The sequence below is a fragment of the Pinus tabuliformis genome, chromosome 6, assembly GCF_031772625.1.
Source record: "Pinus tabuliformis cultivar Carrire ecotype Pingquan chromosome 6, CPIR1, whole genome shotgun sequence".
NCBI classification, from domain to species: domain Eukaryota; kingdom Viridiplantae; phylum Streptophyta; class Pinopsida; order Pinales; family Pinaceae; genus Pinus; species Pinus tabuliformis.
Genome location: NC_142292.1, coordinates 1,459,863,856 through 1,459,890,544, shown reverse-complemented (window position 1 = coordinate 1,459,890,544; position 26,689 = coordinate 1,459,863,856). Strand labels below are relative to the sequence as shown.

General features: G+C 32.0%; 1 protein-coding gene across 1 annotated transcript; it reads right to left on the bottom strand.

Moving 5' to 3' along the window:
- Positions 1-7,036: 7,036 nt before the first annotated feature.
- LOC149264128 (uncharacterized) lies at positions 7,037-20,348 on the bottom strand. Its single transcript, XM_089395856.1, has 3 exons — positions 20,306-20,348; positions 7,806-7,935; positions 7,037-7,670 (listed from the first exon to the last, which is right to left on the bottom strand). The coding sequence occupies exons 1-3, from the start codon at positions 20,346-20,348 to the stop codon at positions 7,037-7,039; spliced, it is 807 nt and encodes a 268-aa protein (XP_089251982.1).
- Between the last annotated feature and the right edge of the window lie 6,341 nt (positions 20,349-26,689).

The following is a 26,689-nucleotide window of genomic DNA, read 5'->3' as shown; positions in this document are numbered from 1 at the left end:
AAAGAGGCTGAATTTTGGATTTGGAGCAATTGACATATGGATTTAGGGGTAATTGTGAACAAGATGTCATTTTTCTGGGCAACAATAGCTCTTTGAATGGGTATGTACCTGAAATGGTACCATGAGACAAATTCTGGGAAATTTTGGTTTTGTAGAAAAATGAATTGAGGTAGGAAGCAGTCCCACAAACTCAATTCGTGACTGAGATCATTTCTTTTTTATTTTTTTAACCAATTGTGGAGTTCGTAGAGATCAAACTTACAATTGGTTTCAGAGGTTTTATAATGTTGATCTACTAAGGGTTGGTGATCTAGGTCAATTATAGGGGGAAGCATAGGGTTTTCAACTATGACTTTAGATTTACCCTTGAAGACATTTTGAAAAGAAATGAAAGAGAAGACTGTAATTACCCGAGAGTTGGCTGGTTGGAAATTGTTTAGCTTTATTCTTGGTTGCAAAAATAGTCTAAGTTGCTCAGCATCACAAAATAGTAGAGGAAAGGACAACTGGACGAGGTTTTCTTTTATTTAATGGGCGAGAGAGTTTACCATTGAAAAATATATGTTAATGGAGCAGGTTCATTAATTTTGGCAATGGTTATATTATTGGAATAGATCATTAATGGTAGCATAATAGTTGAAATAGGAATGTGACACTTGGCAAAGGATGATTGGATTGGCGAGAACAAGATTGATAGTTATTATTTAGGCAGGAGTGATGGAAGGTGGATTTCAGAGGGGGTGAGAAATAAATGGTTTAGGTCGAGGGGGTCTGAAATTGATGATAGAGTGACATGTAAACAAAGCGGGATGGGGAGAATCCGTTTTCTAGATCCACCCCTTTGATTAACTGTCAGAAGGGAAAAGGGGGTCCAAAGTCAATGAGGGCCATCAATCTTGGTAGAATAGATCGTGGTGCTTTATTGTAGAGAAATTGATATAACATAAGACAAACAAGTTATATAAACAACAACTTTATTAAAAATTAACTAATCGTGATTAAATTTGTGATTTAAACTAATTAATTTAAATTTATTTAATATCTCTTACGACATTTGAGATAGCTCTCACATTTTGATTTTTCTAAGGGTTTTCATCGCTCTTTTTTTTTTAATATATATCTATTTTTTCTTTAAATACCCTTTTCATTTTTCCCTTTTCTTTATATATATATATATATATATATATATATATATGTATGTATATATGTTATTTTTCTTTCTGTTTCTTTTTGTTTTATTTTTTATTTTTGACAATAAAAGTAAATTGCAGAATAATGTTACAACATCTTCTACCCTCATATCATCTTCCTAATGAATGACCCAGATTGAATTCGAAATTACAATGTTTTACAAAGCAATTTTTCATGTATTTTTAGCTTCGGGAGTGTCGCCCCTGAACCCCCGCCAGGGGGAGGCTAATTAAAAGTAGTCATTGCCCACTTTTGGAACCCTCTGATGGATATCATATGAATGTCATTGAGACCCCATTTAGGAACTAGTGTTCAATGCTATTAATACCTTCCAATAAAAAAGATAGCTAGGCTCCACACCCAATAGGAACGATCCAAAATGAAAGTGTTTGATAATGAGTTTAGAGTCACTGATAATGATTAATTTATGAATACTAAGTGAGCCCATTTATTCAATTCCTTATAGCACCACATAAGGCTTTGCTTTTTTATTACAAGGTTTGCTCAAACTTTAAGAATGTGATAATTCTACTTTTCCTTTAAGGCACACTAATAGCCCCTCACCAACAGTCCCCACCTGGTACTTGTCGCCCCTATTTCTACATGTATTATTATTTCAAGTATTTTTAAAGTGATATGTCATGATTTGGTTGTATAATTCATCATGAATTGTCTTTTTAGTTCAACTTGGAGCTTGCCACCCCTCTTTTTACATGTATTGTTTTTTGAAGTCATGTGTCATGTTTTGGATATAAAATTTATTAGAGATGATGTGATGGATTAACATATTTTTCCCTTCAATATTCATAATCTGAATAAGGTGGAAACTTTTTCCGTCTTGGCTTATGAGGGGGTAAGTTTGACCATTTACATTTCTTAGTTTCAAAACATGAGAGTTTTAGACTTGTGAGAGTGTGGCCAACTTAGGGAGCTTCCTGCATACTAAATTGGGAGTGGAATTATGGGTACTGCTTTTCAATGTTGAAGAGCTTGAAACTTCACAATCTAAAAAAAAATAGAAATAATGGTGGGATAGTCAAGAGAAGAAAAATTGTCAGAGTTCAGTGATATAGATATATGTGCTTGTGGTAAAATGAAGAGATTGGGAACGAAGAAATTACCGCATCTAGAGAAGTTATGCATCCACTATTGCTAGAGCTTTGAAGCATTGGAACTTGAGAGTGGTGTTCTTCTAATTTTTTATGACATGAGGCTTCTTCAACTATACAAACTTGTCCATTGTTGAGAAGCTATCTAATTTAAGGGACATTAAAATATGGGGGGTGAAATGAGCTAAGGAAGTTAGAGGTTGGAGCTATTGGAGTGTTATAAGGTAGAGAATACAGTGGGACCTTGTGATGTGAAGGATGAAAAACAAATATCTAAACATCAATTGTTAAGGATAATACAATGTCCATTATTGAGGAGATTGCTTAGAGGAATGGGAAAAACGTCCAAGTTGCAGAAAATAATTGATTGACTGGTCGAAAAATCTAACTTAGGGAGATGAAAATGTAAAAATTAATCTGTCTCCTCTTATCAATGTTGAGAGCACATTATAAATGTTTTTGCTATATACTATAATTTGTAATATTTTTTTAAATATATCTTTTTATTTTTTGAAGTAATATTTGAATATTATTTCTATGTCATATACAAAATGTTTACATGAAAGTAATCTATTTATTTTTAAATATTTTTTTTGATAAATTACAAGTTATTTATACTTTTATTTAAATTTAATATTTTATAATTTTATTTTTATTTTTAATTTTGAAAAATAATTATAATCTTTTATTTATTATTTTATATTTGCATTAAACATAAGAATTCCATATATCAATACATAGTGTTTAATATTGGAGATTTAGAGTCGTGACAAAATTTAATTTGTGAAGGTGATCATGTAAAAATTAATCTTTCTCATTTTCAATGTTGAACACAAAGGAAGAAACAACACACAAGTACGCATTCCAAACTAAAAGGTTTATATTTATATAAATATGGATAATATAGATGTTTCTATTAGAAGGACTCATCAAAATTCAATATCTAAAGAGCCACTTCCCTAAAATTCCAAATAACCTCTATAATTATGACATTATATTCACCATCTTTTATTGACAAAACAAAAACATTTGTTTAATGATAAAAAATAATTGATGCTTAACATATTGTTTCAAGAAACATCTTAGAAACATTTGCACATCAAAGAGATACTGAAAATGATGAGTTGCAAATAATCATAATTAGAAATGGAACTCCACGATTTCCATCTCCTAGCTATCCCAATACTCATATAAACCAAAAAAGCTAGGCTATAATTCCAAAGCTTCCTCTGATAATTCATCTACCTTTTGATTCAACCTTTGAAGTTATGCTTGAAAGAGTACCATTGCAAAGGATAGAAGAATATTTTGTATTTCCTAACGAAAGGGGGCATGACATGCATTACCCAACACAATATTTTTACATGTCCAATCTATCATCAATTTAGAGTCATCCATGATGTCTAATTTGGATACTCCCCACTTGCTTGCAAAATGAAGAAAGACCCATAAAGCTAAAAAATCAACCTTTGTGTTTGTGCCTTTGCATGATTGGAATAGTTTTTCATGACAAATTTGGAAAAATCGTTTTTCCATCGATTCCATATTCTTTAGTTTGTTTATTTTCTACTCGACTAATTGAGGAAAATAAAAAGCACTATCCACAATAGACACAGAGATTTTACCCAAGAAATCCTTACAAGGAATACCTAACTAGAAGGTGAGGTCGATTTGTTGTGTTCTTTTCATAATTTAGTTCATATCATTTTAAAACACCCCAAAGAAATTGAACTCCTCTACTATGTACCTTGTGCCTACAAAGATTGCTATTGTTGTAGGACATTTATGTTTAATGTAACTTTCCTCTTCAATTTAACCTCTTATTACATTTTTAAAAATATATAAAAACTCAAATTTTAAATGTATTTCATTATCCATATATTTTGCTTAATTATTTCTTTCCATATTCCCCTTTCTTATAAATGTTGCATTGCACCTCTTAGTAAGGAACCTCTTAGTACAATTGCTCTCTATTTAAGCCTTTGCTATGGTCTGTGTTCATCTGGTCCTAATGATGAACCACACTTGTTGGTTCGAAATGTCGTGGCTAAAATATTCTCTCATGTGATTTCTACGAAAAAACTTTGTTTAATTCATTATGGATCAAAAAACTAGAATATAGAAAATATATAACTTTCTTTCTTTAAGCATCATTAATGACTTCTCATTAATGATCTTCTCATTGCGTTAATGTTGCATAAATGCCTTTTCAAAGCCGTCACCAGCAAACATCGATGTCAAGGACATTAATCTTATAAAACGTGTATTTGTGGTTTGAATTCACTAGCACAATTGCGAGTCCACTATTTTAGGTAAATTAGATCGATAAAATTCGTGCCTATGTTACCTTCCATGACCCGTTCAATTTCCATCCATCAGCATCATTGAAGCAACGCCATCCTAATTAAAAACGAATCGTTCTAAGCTTAACACGACCAATTATTTATATTATGTTGATACGAGTAAAAGTTAATAAATTAATGTATATTAATACTCGTAAATGAAAAATTGGGTATATTTTGGTTGTTTTACTGAAGAATGGATTTATATATATAACCAAAAAAACACAATATATGTTTTTATGGTTTGAGTTAAATTTTAAATATTAATTTTTTTTATAGGTGGGAATAGATAGGTTTATTTTAAAATAATTTAAGATTTTTTAATTTATTTATTATAGGGATGGTAAAAATTTAACTTCTATAAAATATTTTAGAATAGTCTTAATAGTTTATAGAAATAAAAAGTTGAGATTTATCCGCAAAGTAATGATGCATCATGCTATTTTTAAACTTTTAGTTAAATTGATTGATTAAGAAAATATCATAAACAAGTATCATAGAAAATAAATTATGATGTTTTGAGAGTGTGATATTAGTAAGCCTTTATATTGAACTATTGTATTGTATCAAAAAAACCTGTATACATGTTAAGAATTTCCATGATAAAATAAGGTTAAATTTTTATAATTAAGAATCATGTTTTCTTAAATATACATATTTTTTGTTTATATAATATTTTTTATTTTTATAATTATTAATAATAATAATTTAAAATAAAATTATACTTTACTCAGTTATCATTCTTTTAATTTTAGCAATGTGAGATGTATTATGAAAGAAACAATTTAATATTTATTATAGATTAATATGTATAAATATTGATTTGTATAAATATTTATGTATATTTTCAAAGATTTGTAGAAAAACATGTGAACACTTTATGAAACCAACATTTCGGACATGGAGCTATTAATAATTAAAAGAGAAATTATTTGATGTCTCATTTTATTGTCCACTTATTAAATGACTAACTGGTTAATAATAATAATAATAATAAGAAGAAGAATAACAATAACAACATTATTATTATTATTATTATTTATTTTTATTATTTTATTATTTTTTATTATTTTTATTTATTATTATTATTATTATTATTATTTTTTAAATATGTTTACTGGTTTAAATTAGTGATTGATTATGTACATACTTTTTAAATTTATATATTGATAATTATTAACTACTTATTATTATTATTATTATTATTAAATGTTAATGGTTTAATTAGTGAATGATTATGTAATTATTAAAATTTATTTACTTGATTATATATATATATATATATATATATATATTTATTTATTTATTTATTTATTTATTTAGGATATGTACTAAAAGCAGCTTAACTAGTAATGAAAATAATTTTAAAGATATAGTTTGAAGGTTTATTTAAAATGACTTATTAGGGTTAAATAGGGTGAAAATAATTTTAAAGATATAGTTTGAAGGTTTATTTAAAATGACTTATTAGGGTTAAATAGGGTGTTAGTTGTGATAGGCTATATTTATTTATTTATTTATTTATATGTTTATTTATTGTATATCTGTATTTACTCCTTTTTTATTTTATTTAATAGGCGTTTCCATGTGTTACTTAATTTTAGTCCGTCATCTCTATTCATGTTGTTGGAGGATGTTTCAATTTCAATTGCCTCTTTCACTCTTCTTTTTAAATAATGGTCTTCTTTGTGAATTATTTTGCTTGTTCCATATAGATATAGTGTGAAGAAAAACATGCATGCTCTGTTAGGCCTGATTTTTCTAATCTGTTTCTTGTGATATCATTTATATATATGTTGTAATAGTTATTAGTATCTATAATATTATATTGTTTTTTCCATTTAACCTTTTTTAATTAGTAAGACTATATTAGTATCATGTTTAAGAATAATAATGTAACGTTGATTTAACATTTAAAAGTGCTTTAAAAACCCACCCTATCACAATGTATGCACTTTTCAATTAAATTTTATCACAATGGATGGACTTTTCAATCAAATTTTTTAAATAGAAATAACCAAAAAAAAATGGGAAAAAAATCATTTTTACATATATCAATGGGTAAGAGAATTTTTTACGATCTCTGCAATGGATGCAAATTAAACCAACATAGTTGAAATTCTAGTCATAATGATTCCTGAGAAACTCAAGCAATTATGAATCTTACGGGACATCTCTACGGCCTTCAACTAATGTTTGTCTTTACGCCTCTGCCCTTATTTATCTGCCGATTCCATCAGTGGGAAGTTCAGCGACTGTGCGCTTGATTTCTATAAATATTCGAGCTTTCCCCGTTGCATGTTACTGTAGAGTTCTTCCACTCCTTGATAATTGGCACTGACTGTAAAGCTGCCAACGCTCTGCATATCTGTGCTTTTATAAAAATATATATATTCAAATTTCAAACTGATTTCTCTCTGCAGCCGCTTCCCTGTAGAACTCTTCAAATTCTAAATCTGCTGAACAGGTTACAGCAGACACGAACATATTCCAGTCGGGATATGAGTGCTCGTTCATATCAAATAAACTTTCACGAAAAGTAGCTGTTACGCCTGCCAAATGATCCGAATGTGGGGGATCCTCAGCCCTTAAAGTTGCCATGCAGAAAACAGAATTTGTAACTGCTTCTTCAACAACATTAGGCTCTGTCATCTCAGAGGCAAGGGGCTCAAAATCATCCAGTGTGATGGAATCGTTCATAAGTAGGTCACACCCTGACATGGAGAAATTTACAGTTTTTTTAATATTACACAATTTGAAGCCACAAGCTGAATTTTCACTATTACTGCAGCCATTTGCAATTACAATTTCAGGGTGTTGCCCTGCGATCGTTGTTTTTATGGGGGTGGTTTTCAACACAGGATTTTGTGACGAAGAAGGATCTTTTGACCTCGACTCCAGGTTTCGCTGTTCCCATTTGGGTTGAGATTGGTTTCGTAACGGCACCTTCTTACAGAGATGACTGTTCCAGTAGTTCTTGATTTCGTTGTCTGTTCGTCCAGGCAGTCGTCCTGCTATCAACGACCACCTGCACGCAGGTAGCATATATAGACACTCACATCACAATTGAAATTATTAGCATGCCATTAGCAATTCGAACCTCCGACTTGGGGCATCAACGAACTCTGATAATTGAATAAGTTTTCAGTCACTCTTTACATACCGATTGCCAAGAACGCGGTGCAGCCGAACAATGAGATCCTCCTCGTCGGGAGAAATGTTTCCACGTTTAATGTCGGGACGAAGATAGTTGAGCCAACGCAATCTACAGCTCTTTGCACACCGCTTCAGACCTGCCAAATAAAACCATTATGCTTATTTGGTTTCCACTTTCCAATACACATTTACAGCTGCATGAATAAATCAATGTAAGAGATTCCCTGAGATTCAGCCGCATTTTGAGGGAGCTTTTTCCATCGACCATCGCCATGAATTTGAATGTATGTGAAGAGAATCATATCCTCCTTTTCGGTCCAGGCCCCGCGGTTGAGTCCCTTGTTTGAGCAGCAAGGAGATCTACCCATCATCGATATTTTTCGTTTGTAACTCCACCGCAGATGATGTCCTCTTCTCTGAATATACAGAGACAGCACTGACTTCGTCCCTTCTTTGGCAAACACGGGGATTATATATAAATAAATAATTGGATTTCGTGCAACTTTTCTTTCGCTGAGGTGATGTATACATTCTCAAATTGTCAACAAAAAAATAGTTAAAAAGTCCCTCATGAAATCTTGAACCGACCATGGCCACGTGACAGCGTGATTATTCTTATTTCTGATTTAAACTGGCACAGTTCTCATTGTAATACTAGCCACAGATGGTTATTCTAGAAGGATATAGTCAAACAAAAATATAAGCAGAGCGATCTGTCATTCAAATCAACACAACACATCACATCACTAATTGGGGTTTTAAGAAGAAAAAATGATATTGTTCTATATGTTCTGTATAAAGGAGGTGAGGGTCATGGATTTTAACTTCGAGTACTTTGGCAGGTATGCGTAATTTCAATATTTTAGGTAGGACTTACCGAAGGTGTACCATGCTGATTTCTCTTTAAAAAGTTAAGGTTATGGATGAGGACTTTTCCCTTGGTTGGTTTATTGAGATGTTATTTTTTCTACCTAATTTTAAATTTCAAGGGAAACACTTCTGGCCCTTTTTAATAAAGCTTAGATTCTCAAATATACTATTCTATTCACTATGGTTAAAAACAAAATGAGACTTTCCATACAACTGTCTAAAATTTAAATTAAAAGTTTCTATAAAACTTAGATACTTGTAAGATTTTACAAAGTGTTATGATCTTCATGTACTCCAAAAAGGCCGGTTACAATGATACAATTTAAGCTCATTGTATTAGCTACAATGATGTATTTTAGGTTAAATAGATTTTTCTTTTTTCTTTTTCTTTTAAATTTAGTTGATATATTGATTAAATGTTTTGAAAATTTAATGAATATTATAATAGAATTTTGTAAATTATAAAGTTAAAATTGGTTGAATTTTTGGCAAAATTAATAAGGAGACAATAAAATTTTAGTCAAAATTTTGTCTAAATATTATAATATAATTTTTTTCAAGATTATAGATTTTAGTTATTTAAAATAAGTTAATAAAAGAATTTAATTTCACTTAAAATACTTACACACTCCAATTCTACAAATTATACAACTATAATCCAAAAACAATCCTACTAAATTATAGAAAAGGTTGAAAAGAAAAATCTCCAACAAAAATATATAATAATTCTTTACAAAATGTTCACAAACATATAAATTTAACTTTATTATTTTTTATTTAAATAAACAACAATCAATTATATATATGACCAAAAAAATATTTCAGAAAAATTTAATATAAAACTTTCCCAAAATATATATATTTATGATTTATTTATATTTATATAACATTGATAAAAAATTTAATATAAAATCTTCCCCATATATATATATATATATATATTTTTCAATTTAAAGTTTCCATTAATATCTATTTATATAACACTCATGCAAAATTTAATATAAAGCTCGAATGCAGTGGTTTTTTTAGATTCTTTTTAGATCTGTTTACCTCACAAGTGATTCGGAATTAAGATTATCTTTATATACCTCATAAGTGATTAATTAAGATTATATTTATTTATTTATATATATATATTTCAATTTAAAGTTTCCATTAATATCTATTTATATAACACTGATGTAAAATTTAATATAAAGCTCGAATGCAGTGGTCTTTTTAGATATGTTTACCTCAAAAGTCATTCGGAATTAAGATTATCTTAATTTTAGATTGTTAAATCAGTAAAATTTAAAAGATTCACTGATTTTCCAGAGCCTTAAATTCATTTTCACATTAAAAATTCATCAGCCTAAATAACCAAAATTGGCGCAGTCTTTCCTAACCACACTTTTATTGGGACGACTGTATTTTTTTAAATCATCTATAATTTGAATGGTTAAAATTTTTGGATTATTTTTTCCATGATGGAAATAAATTTAAAATTATCTAAAGTAATTAAGGCACCTAAAATCTTGAAGCCTGAAAACCACCATCTAGTTTTTTAAAATGGTTTACCTTATTATGATTATATTTATATTTATATGATTAATTTTTTCAATTTCTGTGTCATTTTCCAAGGCATATATAATTAATTATGTGATTACTGTTTTTTCTTCTGTCTTCTCGTTACCAAAGGATTTTAGTCAAGTATTATAAATTTGGCTAAACATTCTTTCTGTAGGCAAAGCAAGGTTGGTAGTGATATTTGACTGTTTGGTCTATTTAAGAGGCGCAGGTAATGTGAGGTGGAAATCAATGATAGAGAAATTATGTTGGCAATACCGTGAGAGGGACATGAGCTGTTATTTTTTTAGAAGTTTTAGGTAGAACTAGAAAATAAAGATATGAGGTGAAGAAAAGGGAGGATTCGATGTGGGTGAGAAAAACAGAAATTTACGGTCACCATGTCTGCGCTACCTTTAAATTTGATTCACGCTCTGCAAATACACGAGACAACGAATGATACCTTAAAAGATTTTCACGTACATGTTGAACAGAAAGTCGGCAAATTCAGTGATTATTTCACGTGAAATTTCTTACCAGTCACCTTCAAGTGGCGCATACGACAGATGTGAATATGTTATATTTGAGATTCCAAGTTCTCTACATGCGAGATCGCCAGAAAATGCCAGAACAACGTCGGACGGCTCTGTATATTTTTACTTTAAGAAAACGACAATTACGGTAATAAGGGTCATTGTCTCCGAACGACCTTTTTGGTAGTGGTCTAAATAGTCCACTTACTAAAATAATTGAAATTTCGATATGATTTTTGATAGAAATTTTTTAAATCTGGCTTACAGTTATGACGATTTAAAAATTTGGGTTTCTGGTGTGCTATATTTTAATTATAAGTAAATTTTAACGAATTTAAGTTTCAAAGTTTTTAATAATACTGAATCCAAAATTTAATTAAAAAATTTAAAATTAGGCTTACAGCTGTGGAAGATTCAGAACTTTGGATTTCGAAAGTGCTCAATTTATTTCAACTATAAATAAATCTTTACGAATTTGAGTTTCCAAAATTTTTAATGATACTAATCCATTTACATCCTAAATGATAATTTAAACACTACTGCAATCGTATTTCTCGGGAAAAAAAAAATCAATTAAAACGTACTCGTGAGTTAGAATTTGTAACTCATGACGACAGTGAGGCAACTACATCGAATTTGGTGCAGTTAGTGCAGAGGCTGCAACACTGCCTTGTCTAACTAAGTTTTGGAGTTCGTTTTTCCAATTATGTAACATAATTTTTATTTTTTTCAAATGGTGTTTTTTTTCTTTTATATTTAAAATGGATTTATGAATATATAAATTCAACATTCAAAGTTTTTATCTACAAGATCTCTACCAATTTTAAATAAAACAAAATTAAGCATATATTAAAAAAGGCATAGAACCAATAATTAAATTACAGATTTTTAAATTTTCAAAGTTTACGTATCAAACTATTTAATTATAAAATCTCTATCCAATTTAATGGGATAGAGACTTGTTCTCATCATTAATACTTTGATTGTTTGGTAATCCCTGTTTTGTAAATATCTGGTGTATTTTAAGTTATGTATCGGTGCCAACATTGGGTTGGATGTTAAAGTAAACTAATAATTGCAAAGGACCATTCCATAAGAATTTACTTCACCATAATAACATTCCATGACGAATTCCATGTGAGTGCAGATCATTTGTACATCATCACCTGTGTTGTACATATGTTGACGAGAGTGTGAAAGATTCCGAAAAGAAATAGCCTCATCGTGTAAGGGACCCAGGTTGCCCAGAATAGGTAGGCACTCAAATCGTTATTTTGATTGTAATTGATTCGAATTAATATAATTTTATATAAAAAGTGCCGTATGAAAATTTTAATTTGTATTTTTTTTTTTGGTTGGGCAAAATTGAAATTCGTAATGAGCAGACATTTTGGAGGAGTTAACTCAGTTAGCTAGAGTTAAAAGCATGAAGTTGAGTATGTAGCGATTTCTAAACTTTAAGATCCTAGGTTGAGTTAATTTCAATTGTAATTAGTTCAACTAATTCTAATTCTTAATAGAACTAGTTGGTGGTCAGTTAAGTAGTGGGACATCAACCATATCCATTTTAATAAACTTTAACCATAACCATCATAAGAATAAATTAATTCATAAGATAAATTTAAATGATTAATAAAAGTATACTTCAAAAAATTTGATTATATTGATCTTTCTTAAGTCCAAATAAAACATAAATTTAAATTAATAGTATTCATAATTATATAAAAGAACATTTTTTTTATATTCTAATGTTTTGCTATAAATATATAATACTTTTTTAATGTAGAAAAAAGCACATATTTTGTTCACATAAATAAGATACATATGTAGTCTATGCCACGAAATTCAAAAGGGCCCCTTGGCCTAAAAAAAGTTATGGTCTACTATATTCAATAGTTTGAACATTATATCAAAAAGATAAAGTTTTATCCTATGAATAAGTTACAAAAGTATATCAGATTCACTGGAAGATGTGCAAATAGTTGAGTTTTATGTTCTCTGTATAGGACCAAATAGAGAATAACACATTTTCTTCTTAGATCTTGGAATATATTTATAACCAAATTGTTAAACATCAAACTTCTTGCAATAGAGGAAATATCAAAGAGGGGCATGCAAAATGAAATGGCACTGAATTTGTTCCACTTACATTGTTGCATGTAATAAGAAAGGGTAATGTTGCGAACTATTTTCTAAGAAAAGACCATCAATTATAGTAATCTATAGAAAAAAAAAAAAGGTTGATATTGAATTCCAGATCCATCCTTTGTTCCTATGTGAGTAGTTACAAGATACGTAGTTGTGCACATGAGTTGATATTATCTGTTTCGTATACCTCCTAATGGATAAGAACAAGTTTGTTGTTAATCCAAAATCACTAAATATATTGATAAACCAATTATATAGGACCAAACTTCTTGTGATAGAGGAAGGTATCAGCGAGGAGAAAGTGTGTTAAATATCATGGAATATATAAATTAAATTGTATCGAATAATAAAGAAAGATTGATGCCGATTCTCTATTTTCCCCTAAATGACCATAAAAAATATATTAATCTATAGAGAAAAAGTATCGATGTAACAATTGAATATACTTCATAAAATAAGACAGGTTGATAGTCTTGAGAGTTATGGATGAAGATTTATGTGCTAATTATGCCCATGGGCATAGTTGGTGGATCTTGATGTTGCCTTCATGTTTTTTTTGTGCATTTCCCACTTTCCTTTATCCTATGCCAATATTTTCTTCAAAATTTGATCAGTTAATTGGTTATGTTCCCTATAGATATGTGAGAAAGATATGTAATAAAATTATTTTGTTTTATTAATCACATCTTGATATAGTGGAACGAGGGTGTAATTATTTAGCTTGTAGGATCCTTTCACGGATTTGATGACAACCAAGGATACTCAATAAATATGATGCTCATTGAGGTGAAGATAAGAAGAAATCTACAGGAGCAATTTTAGAGTGAAAACATTTTCATAGTTATTTGAAGCATGTCCATTGTTACAAGAGAAAGTGAAAATATGAGAGTCAGGCAAATGCTCCCTCTCAAGCCTCCTATAACAAGAGTTTGTTGTGATGCCCCATCAAAGTATTCCGAGGGTTTGTCTTTGAGGATTACCATTTAATTTCTATTCTAAATTTGAGTAAAGGAAAGAGGTTTCAAAATAGATGCAAATAAACCCAACCCATTGATAAACACTCTGAGAAAACATGATCCCTTATTTTTTAAAATGGAGGTATTTCATTCTAGCTAGATTCCCCAACATAAAATTAGAGGGAGAGATTGAATGATTTTAGGAGGTTTCCTCTCCAACCATTTTTTTAGAAACATATCCACAGAGACATAATTCTATTGATGTGAGTTACCAATATATTTATGAACTTTAATTCAAGCTATGTTAGTAAAAGGAAAATTTATGAAAAGATGTTGGATGTCCTCAACATTTTCTACATAGGGTGGGAATGTACGAGGTCCAGAGAAGGAAATTGTATGTATGATATCCCACATTGGTGCTTTATTTTTTAGGAGAAACCACATGAATAATTTTCTTTTTGGTGGAAAATTTTGTTTCCTAATCTTTTTTTCCCTGTAGGTAGGAGGTGGGATAGAGGTTGATGGGCTAGGGACAAATAACCAAATTTGGGATTGTAGATACTCAAGGGGGAATTAGACCAAACCAGAGTGTTCATAATCTGGGAGAGATACTATATTATGGGAAATAGTTTCAATGTAACTATTCCCTTCTACAACTATATCTCCATCAAACAAAAAGTCAATAGATTGTTTACAAGCTTAGTGGCCCAAATGACCCATATGAGCAGATTCCACACTCAAGAAGAAGATTAAAAAAGTGTGCAAAGCTTGGATGAGTTGGTAAGATAGGATGTGAAAGACACCATATTCCTTGTGGGATGATTGAAGAAATTTTTTTAAGAGCTTTCCAAAACAACGATCCGTATGTTATAAAAATTTTAGGAGTGTGAATTCAATCTGGAATTGAAGAAGGGAATATATATTTTTTTGATATGTCTTGCGCCCACATCCCAATACCCTGATTTAACTTCCAGCCCCCCTAAGTAGCAAGTGCCATGGAGAACCAAATGAGATTTTTTAAACCCCAACCTCCCTATTGCCTGGGGATAGTTATGGAAGGCCTGCTATAAGTGGAAAAGGGTGTCGATCCTTTTCCATTGCCCATAAATATCTTAAAGATATGTATTTAGTTTGTGTAATATTCACAAAGGAACTGAAGCACGTGAGATAGGAATTGGATCAACTATTTCCTTGCAGAGAATTATCCTACCCACTCTATAAATTCATCTGTGGCACAATTGCATAATTCAAAGTTTAGTTGTTGTGATGAGACAGTGCCAATCCTATTTTGTATAACGATTTTATTTTATATAGAACCCCAGATATTTGATAGGATTTCTTATAGGAGATCTAGAGACAGAGAAGATCCTAGAGACATAAATGATGTCCTCCTCCCTGAGGGAATTTCTGATTAAGGATGAATTTAGATAGTTAATTATCATACTAGTGGTCAAAGAGAATAAATCGAAAATACTATTCATCGCTTGGAGAATACCCACATCCATTTCTATAAAAAGAATGATATCATACACCAAAAGAAGATGCATGATATATTAATGCAAACAGATCTAAATACCTTTAATAAGGTACAATTTTTTACATGAATGATGGCATGACTAAGGAATTTGTCCACAATCCATGAAAGGAGAGGGGACAGGGAAAAGCTTGTTTCAGTTATCTTCGGGGATTGGAAAAGGGGGAATTCAATCCATTGTTTAAAAGGGACATGGATTTTGGACCAATACTACTATATATATAACAAACAAAGGAGGGAGAAAAGACCAAATGTAGGAGAATTAATCTTATGAATATCAAATCCACCTTGTCAAACGCCTTAGAACGTTCCACTTTACATATAACAACACTTTTTTTAGTATGAAAGGAGTGAAATATTTATTGAGCTATCCCAATAGCTTCATGAATTTTTCGTTCCTTCAGGAAGCCACACCGTCCTGTTAAAATATGGTCTAAAAGAAAAATAATAATCTTAGAGAAAAATAGTCTTAGAGACAAATAATCTTAGAGAACAATAATCTTAGAGAAAAATAATCTTAGAGATGACCTTGTAAATATTATTGCAGAGAGAGGTGGCATGGAATTGATCAAAATAAATTGGATTATCATATTCAAGGATCAGAGAGAGAAAGGTGGAGTTGAAAGAGGCTAGAATCATCATATTCCATCCAGAGTATTCCACAACCAACAATAGATAATTCCTTATGAAATTGAAGCATTCTAGGTAAATGTAAATAGACATGCCATCAAGGATAAGACTTTTTTCTTTTTCGAATCTATGAAGGACAACTTCCAATTCCTATTTTGAAATCTTCTTTGTAATATCTATGTTATCATCCTCCTAAATGAATCTAGGAAGGTACGCTATTATTTGTGGTATCTTGTGAACGTTTTATCTTCCCAACAATTTGAAGATATCATTGAAATAACAAATTATTTGTGTTGAGATATCCCTTAATGAGGTTGGTTTTAATCCATCTTTTTTATTTATTTCCCAGATGGTTTTTATAAACTTTCTATGGTTTGTTATCTAGTGAAATAATTTTGTGTTCTCATCCCTGACCTTCACCCAAAGGGACCTACTTTTCAAATGTCATTCCTTCTCCTTAACCAAGAGTAGGGATATTTTTTTTTTTCTTCAAGAGCATTTTGTATCAATAATTGATCCTAAGAGAGAGAGGAGTGATCCAAATTTAGAAGGGGGACCTTCACATTTTCCTCAATTTCAATTAAATATCTCTTGTCATGACATTTATTTTCCTTGGCCTAGAGAGAGATGGTATTTTTTTTCCTTTCTAAGTTCCCATAAAATTAAATCATAGGGGATGTTCCCTGAGTTGGACCATAGGGGTTCTAGTGGGCCTTTATTTTTTTATTAAGAGAAGCATGATCAAGCTAGCTAGAATTCAAATTGAAAGGTCCTGAAATATCTTGTACATAAGGATTCATATCTATGATAATAAGTTGGTGGTCAAGTCCATCTCCGAGATCCACTCATTGACAAATATTGAAAGGTTGGTCTAGAAAAAATTTGAGATGAGAAAGAGATCAAGTCTTTTAGTAATATCATAAGGGCCAATCCTATTATTCATCAAAGTAGGGAAAATATTTGTCAGGAGGACATCCACTAGGCCTAATATTTCAATTTCGCTACAAAATAATGCACCATTGGGTCTAGGTGTGCACAGGCATGCCAAAATTTAAATTTCCCTAAGGATAAATTCAAGTCACCCCACAGAAAAATGATATCGAAGTCAAAACGTGGGTGCCTAAAGATGTTGTCCCAAAATAATTTCCTATCCCCATAAGTACCATGAATATTCATTAGAGTGAAGAGAAAACCATCATCTTTGATAGTGAAGTAAGTAGTAAGACATCAGATCAGTGCCCAAGCCAAGGAATAATTTAGAAAATCTAAGTTCCAACTCATGGCGAGTCCACTTGATTTGTCCTGAGCATCAATATGGTGAAAGGACCAGGTTGAAAGGATAGGGGATAGGAAAGATTCAACCTTTAGCTTTTTAATAATTTTTTCTTACAAAATGATAATATGATGCTATACAATAAGCCTCTTCAATGCTAGTGATTTTGAGGGGTTGGTAAACAAATGAATATTTTGTGATAGAAGTCTCATTTGGAAACTCTTCTAGAGCTAACTGCTTTAAGATCCCCAATAATATACCATTTCTTCCCAAGTTTCACCTCCAAGAAAGCTTTCTCCTTGGAAAGGGATATATGTGATTTTCGCCGCCTGCTTGAGCTCAGAGGTAAAAAGGTATCAATTGATTGTAGACCCCCTCCAATTTCAAGGATGAAATTCATTTTCTAAAGACTATCCTCAATTGAATGAGAGGAAAGAGAGCAGAGATTTTGATGGTGGTTGTGAGAGACTGAAGGGAGAGGAGGAAAAGAATCCTTTGACAGGAGGGAAATCTTCTTAATAAGAGAAATGGGGGTAATAGGGGAAGGAGGAGGAAAGGCAATAGAGAGAGAAGGGAGGGGAACATAAATATTTAGTAGATCTAAAGGGGGGAAATTACATAGAGACAAAGCATCAAAAAATGAACCATGGGAAGGGCTTCAAGTATGGAACATACCTAAAGAAGAGTTCGTGTCAACTATGACACCGAGATGCACATCTCCCATGGGTTCCTCCAATGTGACAATACAGTCGTCTATGTGCACTACCTTTGTTATGCTCGAAGTTCCTTGAAAGGTTTCCATGAGGTTGTGATTTTTACCATATGGATTATTGTTGGGGTCATATGCAGTGTCCATGGATATATTCCTTAAAAAGTTTCTCATATGCAGGTTTTGAACTCATTTTTTCTTCAGCTCACCACTAGGGAAATTCTCTTTAGGTGTTCGTATGAATGACACCTAGAAAATTTATATGGGATGCCTTCATAGTTGGGGACTTGCTTGTGCATTTTTATGTTCGTTGTAATAGTAATAGAATCAGGAATACTTGATGTTAGACTAAGTATGAGAAAAATTTGAGGCATCACATTATAACTCGATTCCTTCAAAGAAAAATCCACATCATAACAAAAGCCAAGGATGTTCCAAATTTCTTGGAATACCTCTTCAAACCAATATTTTAGGGGGAGCACAAGAAGTCTTACATAAATGGGGACCACTGGGAGTCACTCAGAATGGGCATCAAATTACACCAACCATTTTTTGAGAAAGAAGTGTATTCGCATAATCCCTTAACAATTAATCCACCCTAACCACCCTTTTAGCAAGATTATGCATCTGGGTGAGTACCATATAGCCAGAGTGAAATGTTTTGTCGTCCAATATCACATAACATCGATGTCCATCCTTTTACTTAAAAACCTTCCCACAATTGTGGCTTCTTCCATCTTGGAAATGTCATTCTATTTGATATCTACTCCAAGGAATAAGCTTGGCTGAACTAGATTCTTCTTGACACATTTTTTTTTGTATTTCAATGTAGTTTTCTGAGGTGGTATCGAGGATGGTGATCGAAAAATCAAAGAATAGTGACCGTAGAGCATTTCCCCCACAAGTATATCGCACAGAAATCCAGTTGTGGAAGGAAAATGTAAAGGGGATACCATAAAAAGCGATGTAGCATTGTCGAAAATGTCGAATAGATGATGTTGAGGAGAGTTCATGGTAGACAACACGAGGGTTACAAGTAGATAGTTAAATGGAACAATAAAGGGGAAGGGGGTAGCATACCGAGAGTGTGATTGGAGATGGGCATGAAGGTTGAGAGGTGGGAAAGTGGAGGGAGACGACGAGGGACAACAAGAAGTGTCAACAAAATGATGTGTTGGATCAATGGTCTAGGTCTGGCATAGTGACAGCGTCAAAATTGACAAGGAGGCTAAAATAGGAGGGGAACACCAGATTTCATAACCATAATAAGGGTCATCAGAATAATTGAGTTAGCTGGCTTCCATCGTGGATCGAGAGAGAACAGGGAAAAACTAAGCCCTAAAACCCCATTCCTTTGGAACTCTTTTCATTAGAAATATATAATATACCATTATTTTTTTTTCCGTTTTAACTTTTAATCTATAATTACTTTTTTGAATATTTAATTTATTTATTTTTAAATTCTGAATTTTCGCTTTAATTGATCTTTTGTTTCATATTTTAAAAATCAAATGGTGTACTTAAGTTATTGAAAATTTCCCATTTTCTTTATGAAATTCTCCTCTCTCTTTCTTTTATAGCATTTTTGTTGAAGATATTCGTATGACTGAGGTTGCAGTATTCCCTACAACATCTCCTTCCTTGACTTTCAATGATTATGACTATTTTTAAAATAACTGATAATGAAACTCTAAGTATGATAAGCATAAATTTGAAATTTCAAAAATGAATAAGAATTAAATATATTAAAAAAGATAAAGAGATTAATTTTTTAAATTATAAAAAAGAATTTGTCATTTAATTTTATATCTTATATTAATTTTTTTCATATTAAATAGTAATAAAATAATTTTAAAAATATAGTTATACTTAATAAATACAAATTTAAATTAAAATTATTTATATTTAATACATTATTCATGAAAATTGTATTTTGAAAGACTAATAATCATACCTTTCATTTACTTTAAAATAAACTTAATTGACATGATAGCATTTCCCATATCTTAAATATCATTAATCTAAATACAATTCTAATATATCGTTAGAAATAAAATGTAAAACACCATAATAATTAAAAAAAAAAAACATATTAACAACTTAATATGTAATATATAATGTTATTTATATATTTCATTACTATATTTCCGTATTTTTCATTTTTATTCACTAGTTAATTATGTTGATAGGATAGGTGTTTCCTCTGCCGGGTTAGGGTGGGCAAACACTGTTCACCCTAAGCAATCAGGAAGCTTTATTTTCGTCCTCCTTGCTCTCATAAAAAAAAGATTCCGACACTTCCCACCGACTTGCGCCTTTGCCACCAGCTCCGCCAGTGCCCCCGCCACCCATCATGTCGGCATTGTCATCAAACAAATTCGCTTCTTCAACCGGTCCCGAAGTCTGACTTCGTAGGGTCTATCATTGAAAGCTGAAACTGTAGACATGGCTTAGTGAAGCTCATCCTGTCTCGATGAAGCTCATCCCCGAGGTTCGATGACTGATGTTTACATATGAGCCAGTAAGAGTCGTGCAAATGAATCTACAGCCAAGATCAAATTATTAGATCAATCTTAAACCATAATAACCAAAAATCCATAATAATTGTCTTCGTTGTTTCCCATTCACCTTCTTCGTATATTTGATCTTGTTGGCTTGATAACAATAATTCTGTTTAGATTGCGATAAAAATAATACTATTTAAATAACAAAGAATCACGTATTGTTATGTGGTTGTAATTAAAGAATTATGTTTTGATGAATTCACATTATTTTTATGTCAATCTCAGCAATTATAGGTTTAATGAACATGGCATTAACATCATCGATCTTGCCCCTGGCATGCCAAAGTTAACTTGTCATCTAAAGGTTCATAGTCTTGACTATATATATATTATAATTAATTTACCAAACCAGTAGTGATGAGAATCATTACTTGGTGCTATAGAGTGGTCGAGGAGCATATTTTTCCCTTCAGACTTGATAATATGAAGAAGTTGAAAAAATTTCAATGGTGAGAGAGATGTATAATTTATTAGGTTATCAATCTAGAAAAAGTGTAATTTATTCGATTTTTCATATGGAATTTATATATAATATTTAAAAATTATTAATAAAAAAAAATTGATTAATATAAGATAAATAAAATATTTCAATATGTAGGTTGAACTATATATATAGAGTTAAATTTTTTATATCTATTGGTTAAAATTATCATAGTTTCATCTTAACTCCAAATGTATCAAGAGGTAAGAGGAATCAAATCCCTTAAGGTTCAAACCTTTCCTCAAGTTTTGCATCTTGAGACATTTGATTCCTCTCATCTCTTGTTAGATAGAGAGTTAAGATGGTTCTATGTTGGTATACATATAATTTGATAGAGGTTGCAATTGCTTTATAATTTTATTGAATATTTGTGAGATATATATATATATATATATATACAATCTCATTGTAATTGAGAAATTTTATATCAATCAAATTTTATGTTTGGAAATGTAATAGAGATTTAAAACTATATGGAAAATTATTATTTAGTGATCAAAGCATCTCTCCTTTGTATAATATAAAATTAAAATGCTAGCATAATCAAAAGTCTTGGTGGTGTAGATTTTGTAATATATACTTATAATTAAATAAAATATCACTTTCATGTTACTTAAATAAAAGGGGATTTCTAACCAAACCTTGTGAGGTTTCAAACTCCACAATTTGAGCATCTACATTCAAGTCAAGAAGGTTGAAGATATGAGAGCATATAGAGTTGGAAGAGGAGGTACAATATAGAGTACCCTACATGGAATTTTGCTTCATTTCCTCTATTTGACTCCTTAAACTACTTATTTCATCTTCTTCCCTTTTAGTCGTTTTGTTTATTCAATCAGTAATTCCACTATGGATGTCTGTTGTGTTTCTAGCCAATGATACTTTATTTGTAGTTAATCCATGTTTTTTTGAAGGCATGAGATCTCAAAGGAGGGAAATGATTGGATTTTCTATCAACAATGTAGGCATTCACTGTCATATTTCATTGGTAATCCATAGAAATCCCCACGAGCCAGATAATCCTTACAATGCTAAATCTCAAAAACTATATTCATGTAATTGTTTCCTTTGATGCCAAGAAAAGAGAATATTGCATCCATTCAAAATCCATGAGCCTCGCCTCCACAGAGTCCCAAGCTTTATCCTTACGAAGAAATGACATAAACCAAATGGAGGGGTTGCAACATAGTTACCATCTATTGTATGATCATAATGATATTCCTCCTTCATTTCCCATGATTTGGAATGTACATTGCCATAACCATTGGGCGAGATGGGAAAAAAAATCCAAGTATTGAATAATTGATTTATATTGAAGTGCTGCAATGCCATTTGTCAACATAACCCTAGACATGGCCTCTTGTGTCACTAGATGATGCCTGCATAAATGACCAAGTTGTTTCATTGTCATCAAATGGGGAGTGATACTCCCAATCATTGATATTGAATGTTCCCTTTGCACTATAAATGGTGAGGTTGGCTAAAGAATCCACCTTGATGTTATTATTCTTTAGAACACAAATTCATTGGAACTTAATGGAACCTAGATTATGTTGAATCCTTTTAAATATTAAATTGATCTTAAAGTCTACAGGGGAGAATTCAAAATGAAATTGTTTGATAGTGAGTTTAGAGTCACTCATAATGATCAATTTGTGAATACTAAGTGAAGCCACTTGTTTAATTCCTTGTAGCACCACATAAGGCTTTGCTTGGTTATTAGAGCTCTGGTCAAACTTTGGGAAGAAGATAATTCTGCTTGTTCTCTAAGGTACACTAGTAGCCCCTTGCCAACAAAACCCACCCAACACTTGCCACTCCTCTTTCTACATGTATTATTAGTTAAAGTTATGTGTCATGATTCAGTTGTATATTTTATCATGAATTGTCATGTTATTGCAACCCAAAACTTGCCACCCCTCTTTCTACATGTATTGTTTGTTAAAGTGATCTGTCATGCTTTCATTTTATAATTTATCGTGAATTGTCTTGTTAGTTGAACTTGGTGCCTGCCACCCCTCCTTCTACGTGTATTGTTAGTTAAAGTCATGTGTCATGTTGTTGTTATAAAATTTATTAGATATGATGTTAGTTGTATTTATAGTATATGGTACTTTAGTTTTAGTTGATCCACACTATTTTGAAGGTATGATACATCAAGGAGGGAAATTATGGGATTTTCCATTAAACAAACTAGGCATGCACTATCATATTTTCCTTGTAATCCATAGAAATCCCCACAAGCTAAACAATCCTTAAATGCTAAATATCAAAAAATATATTCATGTAATTGTTGCCTATGATTGCAAGCAAAGAGAATACTACATCCATTCAAAATCCACGAGCCTTGCTTCAACAGAGTCCCAAGTGGCTTTATTAAAGGCTCGATATTCTGTCACGAGGCGCCATTCAGAAGCATATTTTTTGGGAATAATAAAAGCTGGAGATGCACATGGCGAGGATGACGTCTGAATATGACTGGATGTCAACAATTCTTCAATTTGGTGTTCTATCTCAGTTGCCTCTCGAGGAGCAAGGCGATAAGATGGGGCATTGGGTAAGGAAGCGCCAGGAATAAGATCAATGTGGTGTTCAACAGAGCGTGCTGGAGGCATCCCTGTGGGTTGGGTGAAGACATCTACAAATTCATGGAGTAGAGGAACCATTGAAGGAGAGACTGGATTGGTGAGGTTGTCTGGCTTGACAGGGTGAACCAAGCACAAAGAAACATCTTGGTTTAAATTGACTCTCATAATGGGAACTTTGCCAATGGAAGGTTGGGTTGATGTGCTAGCTGAGGATGTGAGCACATAGGTGCGCCCATCGTGCTGCAAGTGGTATTGGTGATCTGTAGCATGATAAACAACATGTCGAGCCTCTTGGTATGGAATTCCTAGCAATAAATCAGCGCAATCTATAGGAGAAACATCACATACCACAGTATCACGAAAAGGTCCAATAGCGAAGGTGATAGCACAACATTGTGAGATGGTAAGACGAGGACCGTCCTTTCTGACCCAACCGAGCTGATACGGGTGGGGGTGAGGAGTGGTGGGACGGCAAAGGCGTTCAACTAAGTCTTGTGACACAAGATTATTTTGACTCCCATTGTCAAGAATAAGCGTGTCAAACTCATGTTTGATTTGACAATTATGGGTAAACAAAGGCGTAACAGAGGTGTTTGTTGCATTAGCAGTCATGAGGATGAGAGAGGGGTCCACTTCTGCCGGATTTTCAAGAGAAACAACTGGAAGTGGGGTAGTGGCCTTTGGTTGTTTGACCTCTGGAAAAAGAGTTTTCTGGGGGCGGAGATTTTTCAATACTCGACAATCTGCAGAAGCATGTGAGTTGGTCTTGTGAAATGTGCACCAGGGGGTGCGGTGAGGTGTGGGGGATTTGGCAGAGGCGACATTAGAAGAATCAAAGGAAGATGGACCATTTCTAGCTTGAGGATATCGGATTCTAGTACCCACTTTGCGTTCCACCGCCAGGGCCCGAATAAAGGCCTTGTCTAATTAAGCACTATCAAACAACTCAACTTCACGACGAAGAAGCATTAGCAAACCAGAATTAAATTTGATAATTAGTACCTCTTCTGGATCGGATATATGGAATTGAATGCGCAACTTGCAGAAGACATCAATGTAGGCTTGCACTGATTGATTGGGTAGTTGTCGAAGCTGCAACCATTTGGCAATGAGATTTTGTATATACCCTGGAGGATAGAAGCGTTCACGTAAGGCCTCGTAAAAGAGATTCCAAGATGTCATAGGCGTCGATTTGGTCTCGGCTTGTTCTCCAAGTTCCACAACCAAGGACATATTCTCAAGATGAGTATCCCACCATGTTTGTGCTAGGCCTTCCAATTGTAGACTGGCGATCTGAAGTGTCATCTCCTCATCCATTGTTGGACAGGTTCTAAAATAGTTGGAGAGGTTGCGGATCCAAGAATCAACAGTCTCACCATTCATTTTCCCTGAGAATTTGGGCAGTTGAAAGCGTGTATCAAGCTGCATTTGCCCTGTAGGACGTTGCTGTTGTTGCAGCGTAATTAGCTCTTGAAGAGCCCTAGCTAAATCATTCACTAGCGAGTCTGCATGGGAGGGCTCTTGACGCTCTTGACGGGGCAGCATGATTTTCATCCACTGAATGGAGTGAAATGTATGACCCTTAAAAAAAAAAAGAGAGAATCGCCAGGTGGATGGCTTCCAAGATCTTACGCTCCGATATAAATTGATCTACTTGCACATCTGAAAATTAAAAAAAAAACAGAGAATCACAGAATAGACTGTAGACACAAACACTGGAATAACACAGGTCTGTAAACAATACCACTCACTTTATTATGAAGAAGAGATGAGCATTTTATAAACAATGCCATAATTCTCTTTATTACAAAAGATAAAATCAAACTGCATAATTAGATAAAGTCAATATATTTTAGATGTTTCCTTTTTCCTAGTTTTTCAGATGTTTCCCTCTTTTCTATTCTTGGATGTTTCCAATGAAATAGTACGCTTTTTCTTGGTTACCCAATTAGTGAGATGTTGCTGATTTTTGTGTCCTTTCTGGTTGCCGAGATTAACTGTCAGAAGGGAAAAGGGGGTCCAAAGTCAATGAGAGCCATCAATCTTGGCAGAATAGATCGTGGTGCTTTATTGTAGAGCAATTGATATCACATAAGACAAACAAGTTATATCAACAACAACTTTATTAACAATTAAATAATCGTGATTAAATTTGTGATTTAAACTAATTAATTTAAATTTATTTAATATCTATTACGACATTTGAGATAGCTCTCACATTTTGATTTTTCTAAGGGTTTTCATTGCTCCTTTTTTTTTAATATATATCTATTTTTTCTTTAAATACCCTTTTCATTTTTCCCTTTTCTTTTTCTTTATATATATATATATATATATATGTTATTTTTCTTTTTGTTTCTTTTTGTTTTATTTTTTATTTTTTGACAATAAAAGTAAATTGCAGAATAATGTTACAACATCTTCTACCCTCATATCATCTTCCTAATGAATGACCCATATTGAATTCGAAATTACAATATTTTACAAAACAATTTTTCATGTATTTTTAGCTTCGGGAGTGATGCCCTCAAACACAAAGAAAGAAACAACACACACATGTACGCATTCCAAACTAAAAAGTTTATATTTATATAAATATGGATAATATAGATGTTTCTATTAGAAGGAGTCATCAAAATTCAATATCTAAAGAGCCACTTCCCTAAAATTCCAAATAACCTCTATAATTATGACATTATATTCACCATCTTTTATTGACAAAACAAAAACATTTGTTTAATGATAAAAAAATTGATGCTTAAAATATTGTTTCAAGAAACATCTTAGAAACATTTGCACATCAAAGAGACACTGAAAATGATGAGTTACAAATAATCCTACTTAGAAATGGAACTCCACAATTTCCATCTGCTAGCTATCCCTATATGCATATAAACAAAAAAAGCTAGGCTATAATTCCAAAGCTTCCCCTGATAATTCATCTACCATTTGATTCAACATTTGAAGTTATGCTTGAAAGAGTTCCATTGCAAAGAATAGAAGAATATTTTGTATTTCCTAACGAAAGGGGGCATGACATGCATTATCCAACGCAATATT

Coding starts and splice junctions, on each gene's coding strand:
- LOC149264128 (XM_089395856.1), bottom strand. CDS start 20,348: ATGGGTGGCGGGGGCACTGGCGGAGCTGGTGGCAAAGGCGCAA. Junction 7,936..20,305: donor AGCTGGTGGCAAAGGCGCAA/GTCGGTGGGAAG, acceptor TTTATTTGGCAG/GTCTGAAGCGGTGTGCAAAG. Junction 7,671..7,805: donor CACCGCGTTCTTGGCAATCG/GTATGTAAAGAG, acceptor ACCTGCGTGCAG/GTGGTCGTTGATAGCAGGAC.